Source organism: Caretta caretta, chromosome 9, assembly GCF_965140235.1.
Source record: "Caretta caretta isolate rCarCar2 chromosome 9, rCarCar1.hap1, whole genome shotgun sequence".
Classification (NCBI taxonomy): domain Eukaryota; kingdom Metazoa; phylum Chordata; order Testudines; family Cheloniidae; genus Caretta; species Caretta caretta.
This window is the reverse complement of record NC_134214.1, coordinates 25,447,550-25,464,392: the sequence shown is the minus strand read 5'-3', so window position 1 is coordinate 25,464,392 and position 16,843 is coordinate 25,447,550. Positions and strand designations below refer to the sequence as shown.

The following is a 16,843-nucleotide window of genomic DNA, read 5'->3' as shown; positions in this document are numbered from 1 at the left end:
TTAGACCTCAGCGAAACCAATATTCCCACTGTTATTACTGCTTGCTGTGTGCTCCACAATATCTGTGAGAGTAAGGGGGAGACGTTTATGGCGGGGTGGGAGGTTGAGGCAAATCGCCTAGCTGCTGGTTACGCGCAGCCAGACACCAGGGCTGTTAGAAGAGCACAGGAGGGCGCGGTACGCATCAGAGAAGCTTTGAAAACCAGTTTCATGACTGGCCAGGCTACGGTGTGAAAGTTCTGTTTGTTTCTCCTTGATGAAACCCCCCGCCCCTTGGTTCCCTCTACTTCCCTGTAAGCTAACCATCCTCCCCTCCTCCCTTTAATCATTGCTTGCAGAGGCAATAAAGTCATTTCTGCTTCACAGTCATGCATTCGTTATTCATTCATCACACAAATAGGGGGATGACTACCAAGGTATCCCAGGAGGGGTGGTGGAGGAGGGAAGGAAAATGCCACACAGCACTTTAAGCACAGCACTTTAAAAGTTTACAACTTTAAAATTTATTGAATGACAGCCTTCTTTTTTTTGGGCAATCCTCTGTGGTGGAGTGGCTGGTTGGCCGGAGGCCCCCCCACCGCGTTCTTGGGCGTCTGGGTGTGGAGGCTATGGAACTTGGGGAGGAGGGCGGTTGGTTACAGAGGGGCAGCAGTGGCAGTCTGTGCTCCAGCTGCCTTTGCTGCAGCTCAACCATACACTGGAGCATACTGGTTTGGTCCTGCAGCAGCCTCAGCATTGAATCCTGCCTCCTCTCATCACGCTGCCGCCACATTAGAGCTTCAGCCCTGTCTTCAGCCCGCCACTTACTCTCTTCAGCCCGCCACCTCTCCTCCCGGTCATTTTGTGCTTTCCTGCACTCTGACATTATTTGCCTCCACGCATTCGTCTGTGCTCTGTCAGTGTGGGAGGACAGCATGAGCTCGGAGAACATTTCATCGCGAGTGCATTTTTTTTTTCTTTCTAAGCTTCACTAGCCTCTGGGAAGGAGAAGATCCTGTGATCATTGAAACACATGCAGCTGGTGGAGAAAAAAAAAGGGACAGCAGTATTTAAAAAGACACATTTTATAAAACAGTCGCTACACTCTTTCAGGGTAAACCTTGCTGTTAACATTACATACATAGCACATGTGCTTTCGTTACAAGGTCGCATTTTGCCTCCTCCCACCGCGTGACTACCCCCTCAACCTTCTCCCCTCCCTGTGGCTAACAGCGGGGAACATTTCTGTTTAGCCACAGGCAAACAGCCCAGCAGGAATGGGCTCCTCTGAGTGTCCCCTGAAGAAAAGCACTCTATTTCAACCAGGTGACCATGAATTATATCTCACTCTCCTGAGGATAACACAGAGAGATAAAGAACGGATTTTGGTTGAATGCCAGCAAACATACACTGCAATGCTTTGTTCTACAGTGATTCCCAAGTACGTGTTACTGGCCTGGAGTGGTAAAGTGTCCTACCATGAAGGACGAAATAAGGCTGCCCTCCCCAGAAACCTTTTGCAAAGGCTTTAGGACTACATCTAGGAGAACCGCAAATGCCAGGGCAAAGTAATCCTTTCACATGCTTGCTTTTAAACCATGTATAGCATTTTAAAAGGTACACTCACCAGAGGTCCCTTCTCCGCCTGCTGGGTCCAGGAGGCAGCCTTGGGTGAGTTCGGGGCGTACTGGCTCCAGGTCTAGGGTGAGAAACAGTTCCTGGCTGTCGGGAAAACCGGTTTCTCCACTTGCTTGCTGTGAGCGATCTACAACCTCCTCCTCATCATCATCTTCTTCGTCCCCAAAACCTACTTCCGTATTGCCTCCATCTCCATTGAAGGAGTCAAACAACACGGCTGGGGTAGTGGTGGCTGAACCCCCTAAAATGGCATGCAGCTCATCATAGAAGCGGCATGTTTGGGGCTCTGACCCAGAGCGGCTGTTCGCCTCTCTGGTTTTCTGGTAGGCTTGCCTCAGCTCCTTCAGTTTCACGCGGCACTGCTTCGGGTCCCTGTTATGGCCTCTGTCCTTCATGCCCTGGGAGATTTTCAGAAAGGTTTTGGCATTTCGAAAACTGGAACGGAGTTCTGATAGCACGGATTCCTCTCCCCAAACAGCGATCAGATCCCGTACCTCCCGTTCGGTCCATGCTGGAGCTCTTTTGCGATTCTGGGACTCCATCATGGTCACCTGTGCTGATGAGCTCTGCATGGTCACCTGCAGCTTGCCACGCTGGCCAAACAGGAAATGAGATTCAAAAGTTCGCGGTTCTTTTCCTGTCTACCTGGCCAGTGCATCTGAGTTGAGAGCGCTGTCCAGAGCGGTCAGAATGGAGCACTCTGGGATAGCTCCCGGAGGCCAATACCATCGAATTGTGTCCACAGTACCCCAAATTCGAGCCGGCAACGTCGATTTAAGCGCTAATCCACTTGTCAGGGGTGGAGTAAGGAAATCGATTTTAAGAGCCCTTTAAGTCGAAATAAAGGGCTTCATTGTGTGGACGGGTGCAGGTTTAAATCGATTTAACGCTGCTAAATTCGACCTAAAGTCCTAGTGTAGACCAGGGCTTAGTCTCACTTATCTGTACCCAATGTTATAAAGGATTAGCAAATGTTTGCATTGTAAACCTCTGTAAATGTGTAACTCAAACAGGAAAGAAGCCTTCTCTAGTGCAAATGCTGGCTTCCTACAGAAGATGCTAGGTTCTGACCAACAAGGAGGCCTTTAAAACCAAATGAGCCAACACGAGCCATTAAAAGAACAGAGGCTTTGTTAATTGCACTCCTCCCTGCTCCAGGCAGAGGAGACCTGCGAATGAACTCATCCCTTCAGCGTGGGCTCTGGGGTGAAGGGGCTAAAAACCCAACAAGGAGAAACTTAGTTCTTTTTGCTGCTTGGACTCTAAAGGGACAAGAATCACTAAGCCTAAACAAAAGACCCCCAGCTGTTTTGCCTGGGTTAGCCCTAAAGGACATACAGAGTTTGCTTATTATAGAAGTTTCTATCTTTTAGAACCTAAGACTGTAACTCATTTGGGTGTGTATGTTCCCTGCTTTAACGTTGTAAATAACTCATTTCTTTTTCCTAGTTAATAAATGTTAGTTAATTTCTTACAGGATTGGCTACAAGCATTGTCTTTGGTTTGAGATCTGAGTACAGTTGACGTGGGTAAGAGACTGGTCCTTTGGGATTAGGAGTAACCTGACTATCATTGTGATTTTTGGTGTAAGAGACTATATCTATCCAAGAGGCAGACTTGCCTAGAGTGGTAAGACAGATCAGAGTGCCCAAGGGGACTGTCTGTGACTCCACGGTAAGGCTGTTATAGTGCTTGTTCAGTTCACACTTGTTACTTGGTTGATGAAATTGAATTATAGAACATAGAACCAATTTGGGGTTTGTGCCCTATTTCCTGACAGTCTCCTCTGAGTTTGGCACCCATGTTCATGAGCCACTCACAGCAGGAGAGAAAGAATAGTCGATCTCAACACCAGAGAGCAAACGGAAGCAGCAGCGAAATGACAGAGAGGAATAGAAGAGACTGGTTTCTGCCCTGTGTGCCAGCATTGGCACAGGAAGGGTGTTTAAAAGCAAAACAAATGCGAACAAACAACAAAACAGAAAACCACAGAGCTAGACAAAATACCCAGAGAAGAAATCAAACAAACAGTCATTCTTAAGGGAACAGCATAAATATAAAATGATCTGGCTAAAGATTATTGGGCAAGATTTGGGAAGGTAGAGGGGACATACAAAAAACCTAAATTTCCTGCTGATGATCAAAATTCTTATTGTATAATGTTTATATTAAGCAAGGCCTGGACTTCCATAGCCCATACCCAGGAGAGGGATCGGGAAGACAGATGAGAGGGAAAAGGCCACTAGATGCTGCCCATCTGCTGCCCAGAAAGGGGACAGTGAGAGAAATGAGTCACTGCTGAGCTCTCCCACACGTTGTTCGGTAAAGGAGGTATGTAGGGAAGAAACAAATTATTTCTGGGCTTCCTCAGCCCATGCCCATGAGAGTAGAAAAGGAAGGAGAAACAAATCCCCACTGGACTTTCCAGCGCTCTGCCTATCTGGCTGAGGATATGGCAGCAGGGACCCACAGCAAATACAAGCTCTGATTCAGGAAAGCATTTAAGCATATGCTTAACTTTGACCATGTGCTTAAGTCCCATTGAATTAAGCAGGAATTAAGTACTGACTTTAGGGATGCTTTTCTGATTCAGGGTCACAGTAAGGGCCAGGAAGAGCAGCTATCGCATGGAGCCACTGTGGTGGGAGGAAAGAGAAGATGAGTTCTAGCAATGAATGCAAGCAACAGCTACTTGGGAGTTATCTGGGCAGCCAAAGAGAGCAGTGAAAATTAGAGGCTGGAGAAGTGATGACCGCCACTCGGGAAATGCGAACCGTGGCCTCTGGGAGCTGCGGGCAGCTGTGCAAATGTAAACAAACGGTCTGGCGGCCCACCAGCAGATTACCCTGATGGGCCACAGGTTGCCCATTACTGGTCTACACTGTAAAAAAAAAAAAATCTTTACTCAGGTTAGCTAACTTGGGTTAAAATAGTAGGGAAGACATGGAAACTCGGGTTTTACCTTGAGTGAGCAGCTCAAGTTCACCCCAGGCTGCCCTTATGGGCTTGAACTCAATGGGTTAACCTCGTTTAAAAGCCAAGTGGCCATATTTACACTGCTGGCAAACATGAGTTAAAACACAGGTTAGCTAACTCAGGTTAAACCACTAAGGTTAAACATCTTTTTTGCAATTTACCCTTAAGGCCCCTTTACTGCTCTCTGAAAGTAAAGGTTACACCCCCTTTACGCCGCCAGAGTAGTGTAAAGAAGCTGTAATATAAATAAGAATCAGGCTCAATGAGATTTATGGTAACAGCCTGTAATAAACTTTTTTGAAACTAAATATTGTATAAAGCCTTATTGGTAATGCTATTAAAACAGTCATGAGATAATCCGGATGACTACATTTGGCAATAGTAAATATTTAATGAGAACATTTATATAGTCTTCCAAGAATGAAAAAAAAAAAAAAACAGTACAAATATTGTGCTTGTTTAACCTTTCCTAGTGATAGTGGTTAGGGGGCTTTGGGAGGCAGGGTTTCTTTCCTAGCACACTAGAATACTGTAGCACCCTAGTTCTCCATAAGTCTACTTAATATAAGTTCAGAGACCGGAAAGCCTGTTGGCAACTTTTTGGAACCATTTAGTAAAGGTTATTATGGCTAGTTGCAAGCACTTAATATATCGACGTAAGTATCCCAGCTGTATTCCTTTGAGTTTATTTTGATGGATTCCACTTTTTCTTCCTTTAAACTTCAGTGTCACAGAAAAAAATATTTCCTGTGAAACAAAGTCATTAATTTTCTCTTAACTAAATATCTATTCATGGAAAGTCAGTTACGTAATCTCCCTGGATGATTTCTTGTTTAATCAAGGTGCCCTTTTTATATTGGAATGTGAGCTCCCTTTCTAAATTTAGCAAATAGTGCAGTAATGCAAACTTAATGTTGATCACAAGAATTGGTCTTTTTATATCCTCTGTGACAGGTTTCAGTCAGTCCTCCGAGCCCCTAGGGGCGATGGAGAGCTATGGTCCCACTCGCAGGCCTTAGTCACACCTTTTGGGCGCTGGGGAATTAGCGGGGAAGGTGTGCCGGCCCAAGTCTGCGGCGCGCCCCCCACACAGGGGAAGCGCCGGCCCGAGTCTGTGGCGCGCCCCCGCAGGCAGGGGGAGCGCCGGCACGGGTTTGTAGCGCACAGTTCTGCTCCCCAAGGCAGGCTGGCCGGGGTAGTGGAACTGAGGCCCACCCAACTCCACTGCGTTCCAGCCCAGGGCCCGGTCAGTGGCTGGAGGCCAAGGTCCTGCCGCTGGGTCAGCGGGGCCATCCACGCCCGCTGACCAAACACACCCACCCCACGGTGCAGTTCTGCCCCTGGGCTACTTCCTAGCCCGGTCTCTCAAGCGGGTCTCTCCGGTCCCTCCAGCTCGTCCGGGTATTCCGCTTCTGGCAGCTCCAGCTCCCCCTCTGTGTCGGACTCACGCTGGCCCGGGCTACAGCTGGGCCCCTCCAGGTCCTCCGGGTACTCAGCGGCTGGCAGTCCTGGTTGCCACAGGCCTTCCTCCCGGTCAGGTTCCTCCTTGCCCAGGGCCTCATCTGGGTCAGCAGCAGGATCGCGAGGGAGCAGCCTGTGTCTGTCTCCCTCCCTGGTGCTCTCTTCACTGGGCAAAGGGCCCCACCCTTTGTACTTCCTGTCCCACCCCTCCCCTTCCGGGGATTGGCGTAAGCTTGGTCTGGCCCCGCCCTCTCAGGTTGAGAGGGTGGCTCTTTACCCTCTGGTTTGGAGGGGAGCCACCCTGGCTCCCTACATACCCCACCCCTCAAATCCAGCTCCCGATCTTCGGAGCTGGCGTCCTCACCCTCTCCGAGGCGGAATAGGAAATCCGCATTGGCGTTGTCTCGTCCCGCCCGATGGTGAATCATGAAGGCATAGGGCTGCAAAGCGAGATACCACCACATCAGCCTGGCATTATTGTCCTTCATCTTATTAAGCCACTTCAGGGGTGCGTGGTCCGTAACCAGTATAAAGGGGGCCCCCGAGGATGTAGTAGTGGAGAGCATCAACTGCCCACATAACTGCTAGGGCCTCTTTCTCCACAACGGAGTAGTTCCGTTCTCTGGGGAACAGCTTCCGACTGAGGTAAACAATCGGGTGTTCCTCCCCGTCCACCTCCTGCGAGAGGACCGCCCAAGCCCGACGCCTGGGGCATCAGTCTGAACAATAAAGTCACGATGAAAGTCAGGGCTGAAGAGTATTGGATCGCTACACAGCCGTTCTTTGATAGTTCAAAAGGCTGTCTCGCACTCATTGGACCAATGCACCCAGCGGGGACTGTCCTTGGTCAAGAGCTCCGTTAGCGGGGCCATAATGCTTGCAAAGTGGGGTACAAACCGCCTGTAATAACCAGCTAAGCCCAAGAACTGACGCACTTGCCTCTTCGTGGTCGGCACCGGACATTCCTGGAGTGCTTGGACTTTCCCGATGAGGGGGCAGACCTGTCCCCGGCCCAAGGTGTACCCCAGGTAAGTGGTTTCCTCCCACCCAATTCAGCATTTTTTTTGGATTGGCCGTAAGCCCGGCTCCACGGAGGTCCCGGAGGACTGCCGCTACTTGGTTAAGATGTTCCTCCCAGTTATTGCCATAGATGACCACATCGTCCAGGTAGGCCGCAGCGTACTTCGTGTGTGATTGCAACACCCGGTCCATCAAACGCTAGAAGGTTGCCCGGGCCCCATGTAGGCTGAAAGGCATCCGGGTGAAATGGTATAACCCTGAAGGGGTGGCAAATGCGGTCTTCTTCTTGGACCTGGGATCCAAGGGGATCTGCCAGTATCCTTTGGTGAGATCTAAAGTGCTGATATAACAGGCCTCCCCGAGCTGGTCGAGGAGCTTATCGACGCGGGGCATCGGATAGGCGTCAAATTTTGAGATGGCATTTACCCTCCGGAAGTCAATGCAAAACCGCCGGCTCCCATCTGGCTTTGGTACGAGGATGACGGGGCTCCGCCACTCGCTCTGGGAGCGTTCAATAACACCCAGATCCAACATCGCCTGGACTTCCTCCTCTACGGCCTCCCGCATTCGCCTAGGCAATGGCCGGGGTGTCTCTCGGACCACCACTCTGGGTTCCGTCTGGATCACATGGTAGGTGAGCGTAGTCCTCCTGGGTTTCGTGGTGAATGTCTTGGGGAATGCCCTTACTAAGCAGAGTGCCTGTTCTTGCTGCTCAACGGTGAGTGTCTCTGCTAGCTGGGGCTCACCATTATCCGACTCCTCGGGTGGTTGGGGCCCCAGTTCCGGTTTGGGTGGATATGGGGCAACTAGGAGCCCTTCCCGGTCCTGCCAGGGTTTTAAGAGGTTTACATGATAAATCTGTTTTTCCTTACGGTGACCAGGTGCCGAATCTCGTAGGTGACCGGCCCTACCTGGCGGAGGACCTCATACGGACCCTGCCAGTGGGCAAAAAGCTTTGATTGCTCTGAGGGGAGCAGGAGGAGTATTCGGTCCCCTGGCCCAAATGATCGAGCCTGGGCACCCCGATTGTAGTGATGCTCCTGGGCTCTTTGGGCTGTGTTTAAGTTCTCCCTCGCGAGCTTGCCTGCCCATGCCAGCCGCCCCTGCAGTTGTAAGATGTATTGCAAGAGACCCTGTGTTGCAGACGGGTTGTGTTCCCAAGTCTCCCTCAAGAGGTCCAACACCCCGCAGGGTCACCGTCCATAGAGGAGCTCGAACGGGGAGAACTTCGTGGACGCCTGTGGGACTTCTCGAATTGCCAGTAGTAAAGGAGGGAGCAGCTGGTCCCACTGGCGGAGGTCCTGGGTTGGGAAATGCCGCAACATTCCCTTCAGGGTCCGGTTAAACCGTTCGACCAATCCGTCAGTCTGGGGATGGTAGACCGAGGTCTGCAATTTCTTAATCCCCAATAGGGCACACCTGGCGGAACAGCTTAGACGTGAAGTTGGTCCCTTGATCAGTGAGTATCTCCCGTGGGAGGCCCACCCTTGCAAAGATCTTCACGAGCTCCGCAGCGATAGTGCGGGCGGTGACACTTCTTAAGGGGACGGCCTCGGGGAAGCGGGTGGCGTAGTCCATCAGGACGAGGATGTATTGATGGCCCGCCTTACTTTTTGGAAAAGGCCCAACCAGGTCCATTGCTACCCGCTCAAATGGTACACCTACGACTGGTAACGGGACCAGGGGGGCCTTCCGTACCCCTGCCGGGGCTGCATGTTGGCAGTCCGGGCTCGACGCACGGTAATCCTTCAGCTCATGGTGGACGCCGGGCCAGAAGAACCTGGCCAGGACCCTGGCCACAGTTTTTTCCTGCCCTAAATGGCTGGCAGCCGGGATGTCATGTGCAAGCTTCAGGACAGCCCGACAATGAATGTGGGGGACCACGAGTTGGGTCTGGACCTCTTGGGTCTGGGGGTCTCGGTCAAGGTGGTAGAGCCGCTTGTGGTTGAGTTCAAACCTGGGCCATTGGGTGGTGCGCCACGCCTCCACGACCTCACCATCCACCCGGGCCAGCTGCTCATAGGCAAACCGGAGCGTAGGGTCCTCCCTTTGATCCCGGCTAAAGTCCACCAGGTCAGGAGGGGGACCAGCCATTTCCAGGCCATCCTGCCCGGGGGTGGGACCTGGGTCAGCTCCAGGGTCGGAGCTCGAGTCAGGTCCTGTCTTCTTCTCAGGCGGGGCTCCCTCGAACGGCCTCTTTGGTGGGTAGGGATTGGAGCACCGCGACGAAGTCTGGCCAGTCACGGCCCAGGATCACTGGATAGGCGAGGGATGACGCCACCGCCACATTCATTAACTGAGTTGCTCCGTGCACCGTGATGGGGACCCGAACCGTGGGGTACGATTTTACGTCTCCGTGGATGCACTGAATCCGTACTTCCCCAATGGTCCGCTTGGTGTCCGAGAAGAGCGCTTGGTGGACAAGGGTCTGCCCACAGCCCGAATCAACTAGACCCACCACAGGGACCCCGGCGACTTCCATGGGAGCTGTCAGTTTGGCCACGGAGGGCAGATGGGCTCGTCGCTCCCCGGCGCACACCAGGCCAAAGTTGCAGTCCATTGCAGGACAGCCCCGTTGCAGATGACCATACTCGCCACATCGGAAACAAGGTCCTACCTCTGGGCGCACCGGCCACGTGGGGGCACCAGTGGGACCGCAGAGTGGGCTGGGGCCCGGTGGTCGTGTTAAGCGTCCAGGGCCGGAGAGTGGTGTGGACTCGGGGCATCGGGAAAACCCGTTCCTGCTGCCATCTGGTCGTCGGGTATGGTAGGGTGCGTTGGTTTGGGAAGTGGGCCCCCTCCGTTCAAGTTTCTGTGCATTGGGTCCAGGGTTTGGGGGGCGGGTGGCCGGTCCTATCAGGGCCTCTGCCTTGAGAAAGTCCTCCATAAGCGCGACGGCCATGCTCAGACTTTGTGGCCGGTGCCGTAACACCCAAGCCCTCCCCTGGGGTGGGAGGATGTGCACAAATTGTTCGAGGGTGACCTGCTCAGTCACCTCAGCTGCGGTTCGACGCTCGGGTTGGAGCCATCGGGTACCTGCGTCCTTCAGTTCCTGGGTCACGGCCCAGGGTCTGGCACCTGGTGGGTAGACCTTTTCCCGAAACCGTCACCGAAAAGTTTCCGGGGTAATGTCGAAGGCATCCAAGATAGCTGTTTTCACTCGAGCATAAATGCGGGCCTCATCATCTGGGAGCCCACGGTAAGCCTTCTGGGCCAGCCCCGTCAGATATGGGGCGAGGAGTGTCGCCCATTGGTCAGGCGCCCAACCAGCCACTGAGACAACCCGCTCGAAGGTCACTAGATAGGCCTCCGGGTCATTCTCAGGCCACATCTTGGCCAGACAGATTGGTGGGGCGGGAGGGGTCAGGGTGGCTGCCTGCTCTGGTTGAGCACCACCATGGCCCGGCCACAGGTTTGCAAGCTGCTGGAAGCATTGGGTTTGTTGTTCCTGGTGCTGGGCCCCTAGGGTTTGAAGCAACTGCTGCTGGTGGGTGCCCAGCTGCTGTACGAGTTGGTGCTGCTGCTGTTGCTGGCTCTCAGCCAGGAACTTGATAAGCCTTTCCATCTCCATCTTTCCAGGAGGGGAGCTTCAGAGGCCCCCTCGCACTAACCCCTTTCTGCAGAGATAGGGATCACCTGCCCACATTCTCCACCACTTGTGACAGGTTTCAGTTGGTCCTCCGAGCCCCTAGGGGGCGATGGAGAGCTATGGTCCCACTGGCAGGCCTTAGTCACACCTTTCGGGCGCTGGGGAATTAGCGGGGAAGGTGTGCTGGCCCGAGTCTGCGGCGCGCCCCTCAGGCGGGGGAAGCGCCGGCATGGGTTTGTGGCGTGCAGTTCAGCTACCCAAGGCAGGCTGGTCGGGGTAGGGGAACTCAGGCCCACTCAACTCCACTGTGTTCCAGCCCAGGGCCCGGTCAGTGGAGGGAGGCGAAGGTCCTGCCGCTGGGTCAGCGGGGCCATCCGCGCCCGCTGACCAAAACACACCCACCCCATGGTGCAGTTCTGCCCCTGGGCTACTTCCTACCCGGTCTCTCAAGCGGGTCTCTCCGGTCCCTCCAGCTCATCCGGGTATTCCGCTGCTGGCAGCTCCAGCTCCCCCTCTGTGTCGGACTCACGCTGGCCCGGGCTACAGCTGGGCCCCTCCAGGTCCTCCGGGTACTCAGCGGCTGGCAGTCCTGGTTGCCACAGGCCTTCCTCCCGGTCAGGTTCCTCCTTGCCCAGGGCCTCATCTGGGTCAGCAGCAGGATCGCGAGGGAGCAGCCTGTGTCTGTCTCCCTCCCTGGTGCTCTCTTCACTGGGCAAAGGGCCCCACCCTTTGTACTTCCTGTCCCACCCCTCCCCTTCCGGGGATTGGCGTAAGCTTGGTCTGGCCCCACCCACTCAGGCAGAGAGGGTGGCTCTTTACCCTCTGGTTCGGAGGGGAGCCACCCTGGCTCCCTACACCTCTCTGTTACCTGCTTAGGTTATGAGATGGCGGCTACTCTTTCTTTTGTGATAACTTTAATCACTGAAATTGATCTGCTCACTCAGTCCACTTACATGTGCTTAAATTATAGTTTAGTTCATCCTGTTCCATTACTGTGCATAGCAACTTGTTTAATATTTCATTTTAATTGTATTTGATGAGAAAAAGATGGACAGTGGGAAGAAATAGCAAATTAAATTAACATTCCTTAGTTAGCAGGTCAATTGAATTTGATATGCTATGCAAAAAAGAAATGTATGAATAATTTTCTGTTATTTTGTTTACATTCAGATAAAAAGCTTTGTTTTGTTTCAATTATTCACCATATCTGGCCATTTCAAGAGGTGATGATTCAATTCATCAGTGGTTAATTATTATATTTTCCAGGGGGCAAAAAGGAGATGTGCTGATGGGAAATTATACCTTAAATAAATCAGGTTTGTGAAGAACTATATTTTCAATCAGAACTCTTTGTAAATTCAAATCTAATATTAAAAATGTGGGAGCTACCTTCCCCACTTGGCATCAAAATCCATCCTATGTCTGTCACCACATTCTATTCTTCCTCATTAATTTAAATCTGACACATTCCTTTTTTTGGTCCTTCTAGATCTACGTTTATTGGTGTCTGTTTGACTATATGTTTCAGGCTAGCTGGGATGAATGGGGAAAAGTGTCTTTATTACAGTCCTATCATACTTTCAGATTGCAGTCTCTTCAGCTATCTAAAATCTCATAGCCTTGAGGTCATTAAGAACATCTTCTGAGCAGCACAGTGAAACTGTGTTACAGTGGACCTCAAACGTCCAGATGAATGTTTTTCTACATCATGATTTATATGGAAACTGGAAGTGTTGAAGGAAAAATTCTATATATAGGCATTTTTTAAACCACACTAGGAAAAAAAAACAACTGTATTATTTTAGTAAAGGAACAAGCAAATCTATATATAGCAAAGGTAATATTTTAAAATTGTATGATAATATAAGGGCACTTTGTCTTTTCTTTGCTTTGAACATGTTTGCTATGATGCAGTGAATATTTTGATACATTTAAAAGTGTAATAATACATTGCTGAATTGTGTTATTGCAATCAACTCTGAGTCCCTAGAACATGGAGCTACCCCTTTTAAATTCCACATACAGAATAAGATTCCAGGATTGTCACTCTGAAGTCTAGGATATCTGAGTCAATATGAAGCAATGAAAAGAAATAAAAAAAAAAATTGAGAGCTCTTTTTGTTTAGAATATCACCAGGTTCAACCATCAATGGAATTCGCTGTCTACTACTGTCCAAATTTTAAATTCTCAGCCATTTTGTCTTTATGAATTACACCTATGCCATTTACAGCTACAGTAAGGCATGTATCTAAGGCCAAGAGTTCTAGACCATTGTGATATCAAAGGTAACTCAACCAATCACCACCCTCATTGTACAGCTAATTTGCATGTAACCGTTACATTGGTTATATGAGGTAGACTGCACAGATGGTAGATTACTTGGCTTAAATGCTACACCTGTGCCACAGCATGGGCTTTCAGCTACAAGTAATACAAATAATTTTCTATATGGTGAATAGTAGTATGGTGCTTTCCTATTAAAACAAAGGAGAAACTTTTGAGAAGTGTCCGCTACTTTGGATTCCTCAGTTTTGGGGCATCTAACATGAAGAACCTATGGCAAAAATTTTAAAAACAGCCACCTAATCTGAGGTGCCTTTATTTTGTGTCTCAAGCTGGGCACCCAAAAATGGAAGAGCCAAAGTTAATGGATGCTTTTGCGAATGTTAGTCAAAATGGATATTCCAGCTACAAAGGTGGGCTTGATTCTCTCCTGCATCTGAGATCCACGCAGCGCAGGGTCAAGGAAGTCATCACAAATCTGATTCCAACTCCCTGATTCCATGGGTTAGTCTCTACTGGTGCCAGCCCCAACATGAATTAGAACAGCTTCAAGGCTGGTCTAATTTATGCCAGCTGGGTATCTGTGGTGCCAAGCAGAGCTCCAGCCCGCTTCTTCCCAGTCCATGGATAATCCTAATTATATGTAAGATCTTACAAATCAGGATGCATGCAAGCCATCTAGGACATAGCTGTATACCAAGATAGTGGATTCCATATACATGTAATAATATATGCATTTAATGCATAGTGCCTATTTATGCACTATCAGACACTTTTGAGCAAGAATTTTTGTAGCTCTGTGAGCTCAGGTGTCTTCCTTTTGTTAATTTATTTTTACAAACAAATGATATTAGTATTTATGAGAGTGTCAGAACAGTCTCTTTAAAAAAAAGAAAACAAAAACACTGTAAACCAAAGTCACTACTTTAAAAAAAATTTATAATTTTATTCCTCCCCTCCACAAATGAATTGCATATTTTCAAATGTAATTAAGGTACAGCCATCAAAACAAAACTCTCTCTTGAAAGACAGCACAGCATCAGTTATGGTCTGCTGAAAAACCATGCTATGCTTTTTGGGGCAGGGACTATACCTTCCTCTGTGTTTGGAATGTGCCTCTAACATTTTGGGCACTTAGCCATCTTTCCATTTGCCCCAGTCCAATAGCCAGCTCTTGGTGTAAGTCAGAGTGGCCACAGGACTGCTGAAGCTTACCCTTGCTGGAGCAGTTCCATGGACCATTGAGCCAGCCCATGATCACCTTAACATATTGCACTCTGACTCCACCCCTTCCCATCCTGACATGTCTTCTCCCTGCTCAGCATACCTCCTATGTTGGCAGGGAATTTTCAGCTGCTTTTTTAAGGCAGCTTTAAGTTCCCTTTTTATTATGATTTGGGTAATTTGGCCACCTGTCCATTAACATCACGATACTGACCAATGGCTCGTTCCACTGAACAGCCTTCAGAGACAACCCCTTACAGTTACAGCTGATTTGCATTGGATTTAAACCTATGACTCCAAGTGGGCCGAGTGAATAATAAATTACCCAAATAATCTTAAATTGGTGACAACTGGGTTCAGAGAAATACCCAAACATCACTAATATTCAGGGCTATTTAGATAAGTTATGATTCAGGGACAGGAAATGAGATTCAGGAGAGCATGATGCCAGGGACCACCAGGAAGAATGACAGGCTGATTGGTGTTCCTTTATACCCAGCTGATGTCAATCTGACAGGGAGAGGCAAAGAAGCATAGATCCACTCCTCATTCAGCTAGCTCAAAACTGTAAGCACAGCAGTAGCTCATCTATACCATCCCCCTTCTCCCGCTCACCTCACCAAATCTTGGAGGGGGAGGGGAAGAAAATGATACTTCAGTTACCGCTCTCCTAGTTCCAGTGGGAAGAGAGTGACTATTCAAGCGGTCTAGCTCCCTTCCCTGGATGCAAAGGGAGTAAGATCCTGGCAAGCCAGACTCCTGATGCCTCAGGAGGTTAAAATTACTCAGACAGCTTGGATCTTCTCAATTTCCACTTTTCCAGGAAGGAAAGGAAGAAGGAAGTTCCCTCCAGGCTATGTGGCCCCTCTTCCTGAGGACAGGAGAGAGATAGTGTTGAGGAGAGATATCCACAACCTGATGATTCCTTCCCCAAGGCTGTGGGAAGGAGGCAGATGAGCAGGATTGAGGGGTCTTCAGCCAAAGTGGTTATTACCTGAATACTTTGATGAGATGAGGCTCAATATTTGACCAAATATGGACCAGCTGACGGCTGGGACCCTCACACATCCAGAGACCTACATCCATACCCCATTAACAGTCTCCTAACCATCCAGTCCAGGGTAAATTTGTTCCTGACTGAATATCTTCATGACAATATTCAAACATGAGTCAGAGTTTATTAAGGGTAACTAGTTTCAAAGCTGCTCAATTTCCACTTAAATTTAATGGGCATCAGGTGTCCAAGTCCTTTGGGCAGCTCTGCAAATCTCAGCCTAAACATATATATATAGAATGTTAGCTAATTCATCTCAGACCCTGTGGGCTCATTTACAGGGCCGGTTCCAGGCACCAGCGAAGGAAGCAGGCCTGGGGCAGCCAATAGAAAGGGGCGGCACGTCCGGGTCTTCGGCGGCAATTCAGCGACGGGCCCTCTCTTCCTCTTCACTTTGGTGGCAGCTCAACCAGGCTTGGTTTGTTTTTTTTCATTTGCTGCTTGGGGTGGCAAAAAAGCTGGAGCCAGCCCTGTCCATTTATACAATGGATTGCTACAATCTTTTAGAATGAAAATCCTTGTATGGAAAAGCTGTCATTATTCCTTAAGGAGCAACCATAGCAACTGTCATCATGGACATTCTGGGCATCTCACACGAGTAAATCAGGAGTAATCTCATTAATGTTAATGTAAACTGGTGTGAGATCAGAATTAAGCCCTTTCTTTTGCACTGAGAACTTTGTTGGATAGCCATAGACTGTAAGAGCTTTTTCTTTCATTCATTACTTAGTAGCCAAGAGCCTGCACAATGGACTGACAGGTCATGTGCACTCAAAATGCCTTTTCACAGCTGGTCAAATATTAATGCCCTTTATGCCTTTTTTGTTCTCATCTGCCTCAGTATTATACTGTATGCTGCTTTTTGTCTTGCAGTAGGTATACTGTGCTTAGAAAAGCTAGATTCTAAAAGGAATGGTCAGAGGAAACTGGTCAGAAATCATTCATTTCCTCTATGAATATGGAATCCTAGAATGCAAGAGGGAAAATCACCTAATAAAATATAACAAATTCTTGACATTTTTATAAAACAATACAATGTTGCTCTTATTTTAAAATGCATCTCTATGCCCAGAAATCTTCACAGCAAACTAGGTAATAGGTCTCTGAGGTTGATTCTCACTGGGGGACTCTAGAGGGAAGTGGAGTAATAACTGACTCTATGAAAAACTGGGCTGGCTATTTTGATTGGCAAAGATCAAATCAAAGCAGCAACTGGGCATGCAGAATGGATTGTCAGTATAGACGGGAAAAGTAACTTCTAGTGGAGCCAAGTTGAACTCAGATCAACTAGAAAGAGATTCCATTTGGCTTGTCTGGCACAGCTACTTCACTGTTTGTTGACTTCAGTAATACTACTTATGGAACACTTTCCAGTTTGAAAGCACTGTACAAGCACTAAGGGTTTTTCTAGACAAACTGTTAGCGCACAGCGAACTAGGATATAAATCTACAGTGCTCTGACGTCCTGTGCACTAATTGTCCATGTGGACCTTGCTGCTGCACACTAAAAAATCCCTAGTACATAATGACCTACTCCCGTTTCAAAGCACTAGAGGACTTTTAATGTGTGTGTGACGGGATGGTCACCTGCTCCTGCCTGGAAGGACTTAAAACAGCC

General features: G+C 49.2%; 1 protein-coding gene across 1 annotated transcript; it reads right to left on the bottom strand.

Annotated features, from left to right (window-relative positions):
• Positions 1-932: 932 nt before the first annotated feature.
• LOC125642601 (myb/SANT-like DNA-binding domain-containing protein 7) lies at positions 933-2,440 on the bottom strand. Its single transcript, XM_048864211.2, has 2 exons — positions 1,607-2,440; positions 933-1,018 (listed from the first exon to the last, which is right to left on the bottom strand). Exons 1-2 carry the CDS (start codon positions 2,187-2,189, stop codon positions 933-935), a joined length of 669 nt encoding a protein of 222 aa, XP_048720168.2. The 5' UTR covers positions 2,190-2,440.
• Positions 2,441-16,843: the final 14,403 nt, after the last annotated feature.

Coding starts and splice junctions, on each gene's coding strand:
- LOC125642601 (XM_048864211.2), bottom strand. CDS start 2,189: ATGCAGAGCTCATCAGCACAGGTGACCATGATGGAGTCCCAGAATCGC. Junction 1,019..1,606: donor AGGCGGAGAAGGGACCTCTG/GTGAGTGTACCT, acceptor TTTCTCCACCAG/CTGCATGTGTTTCAATGATC.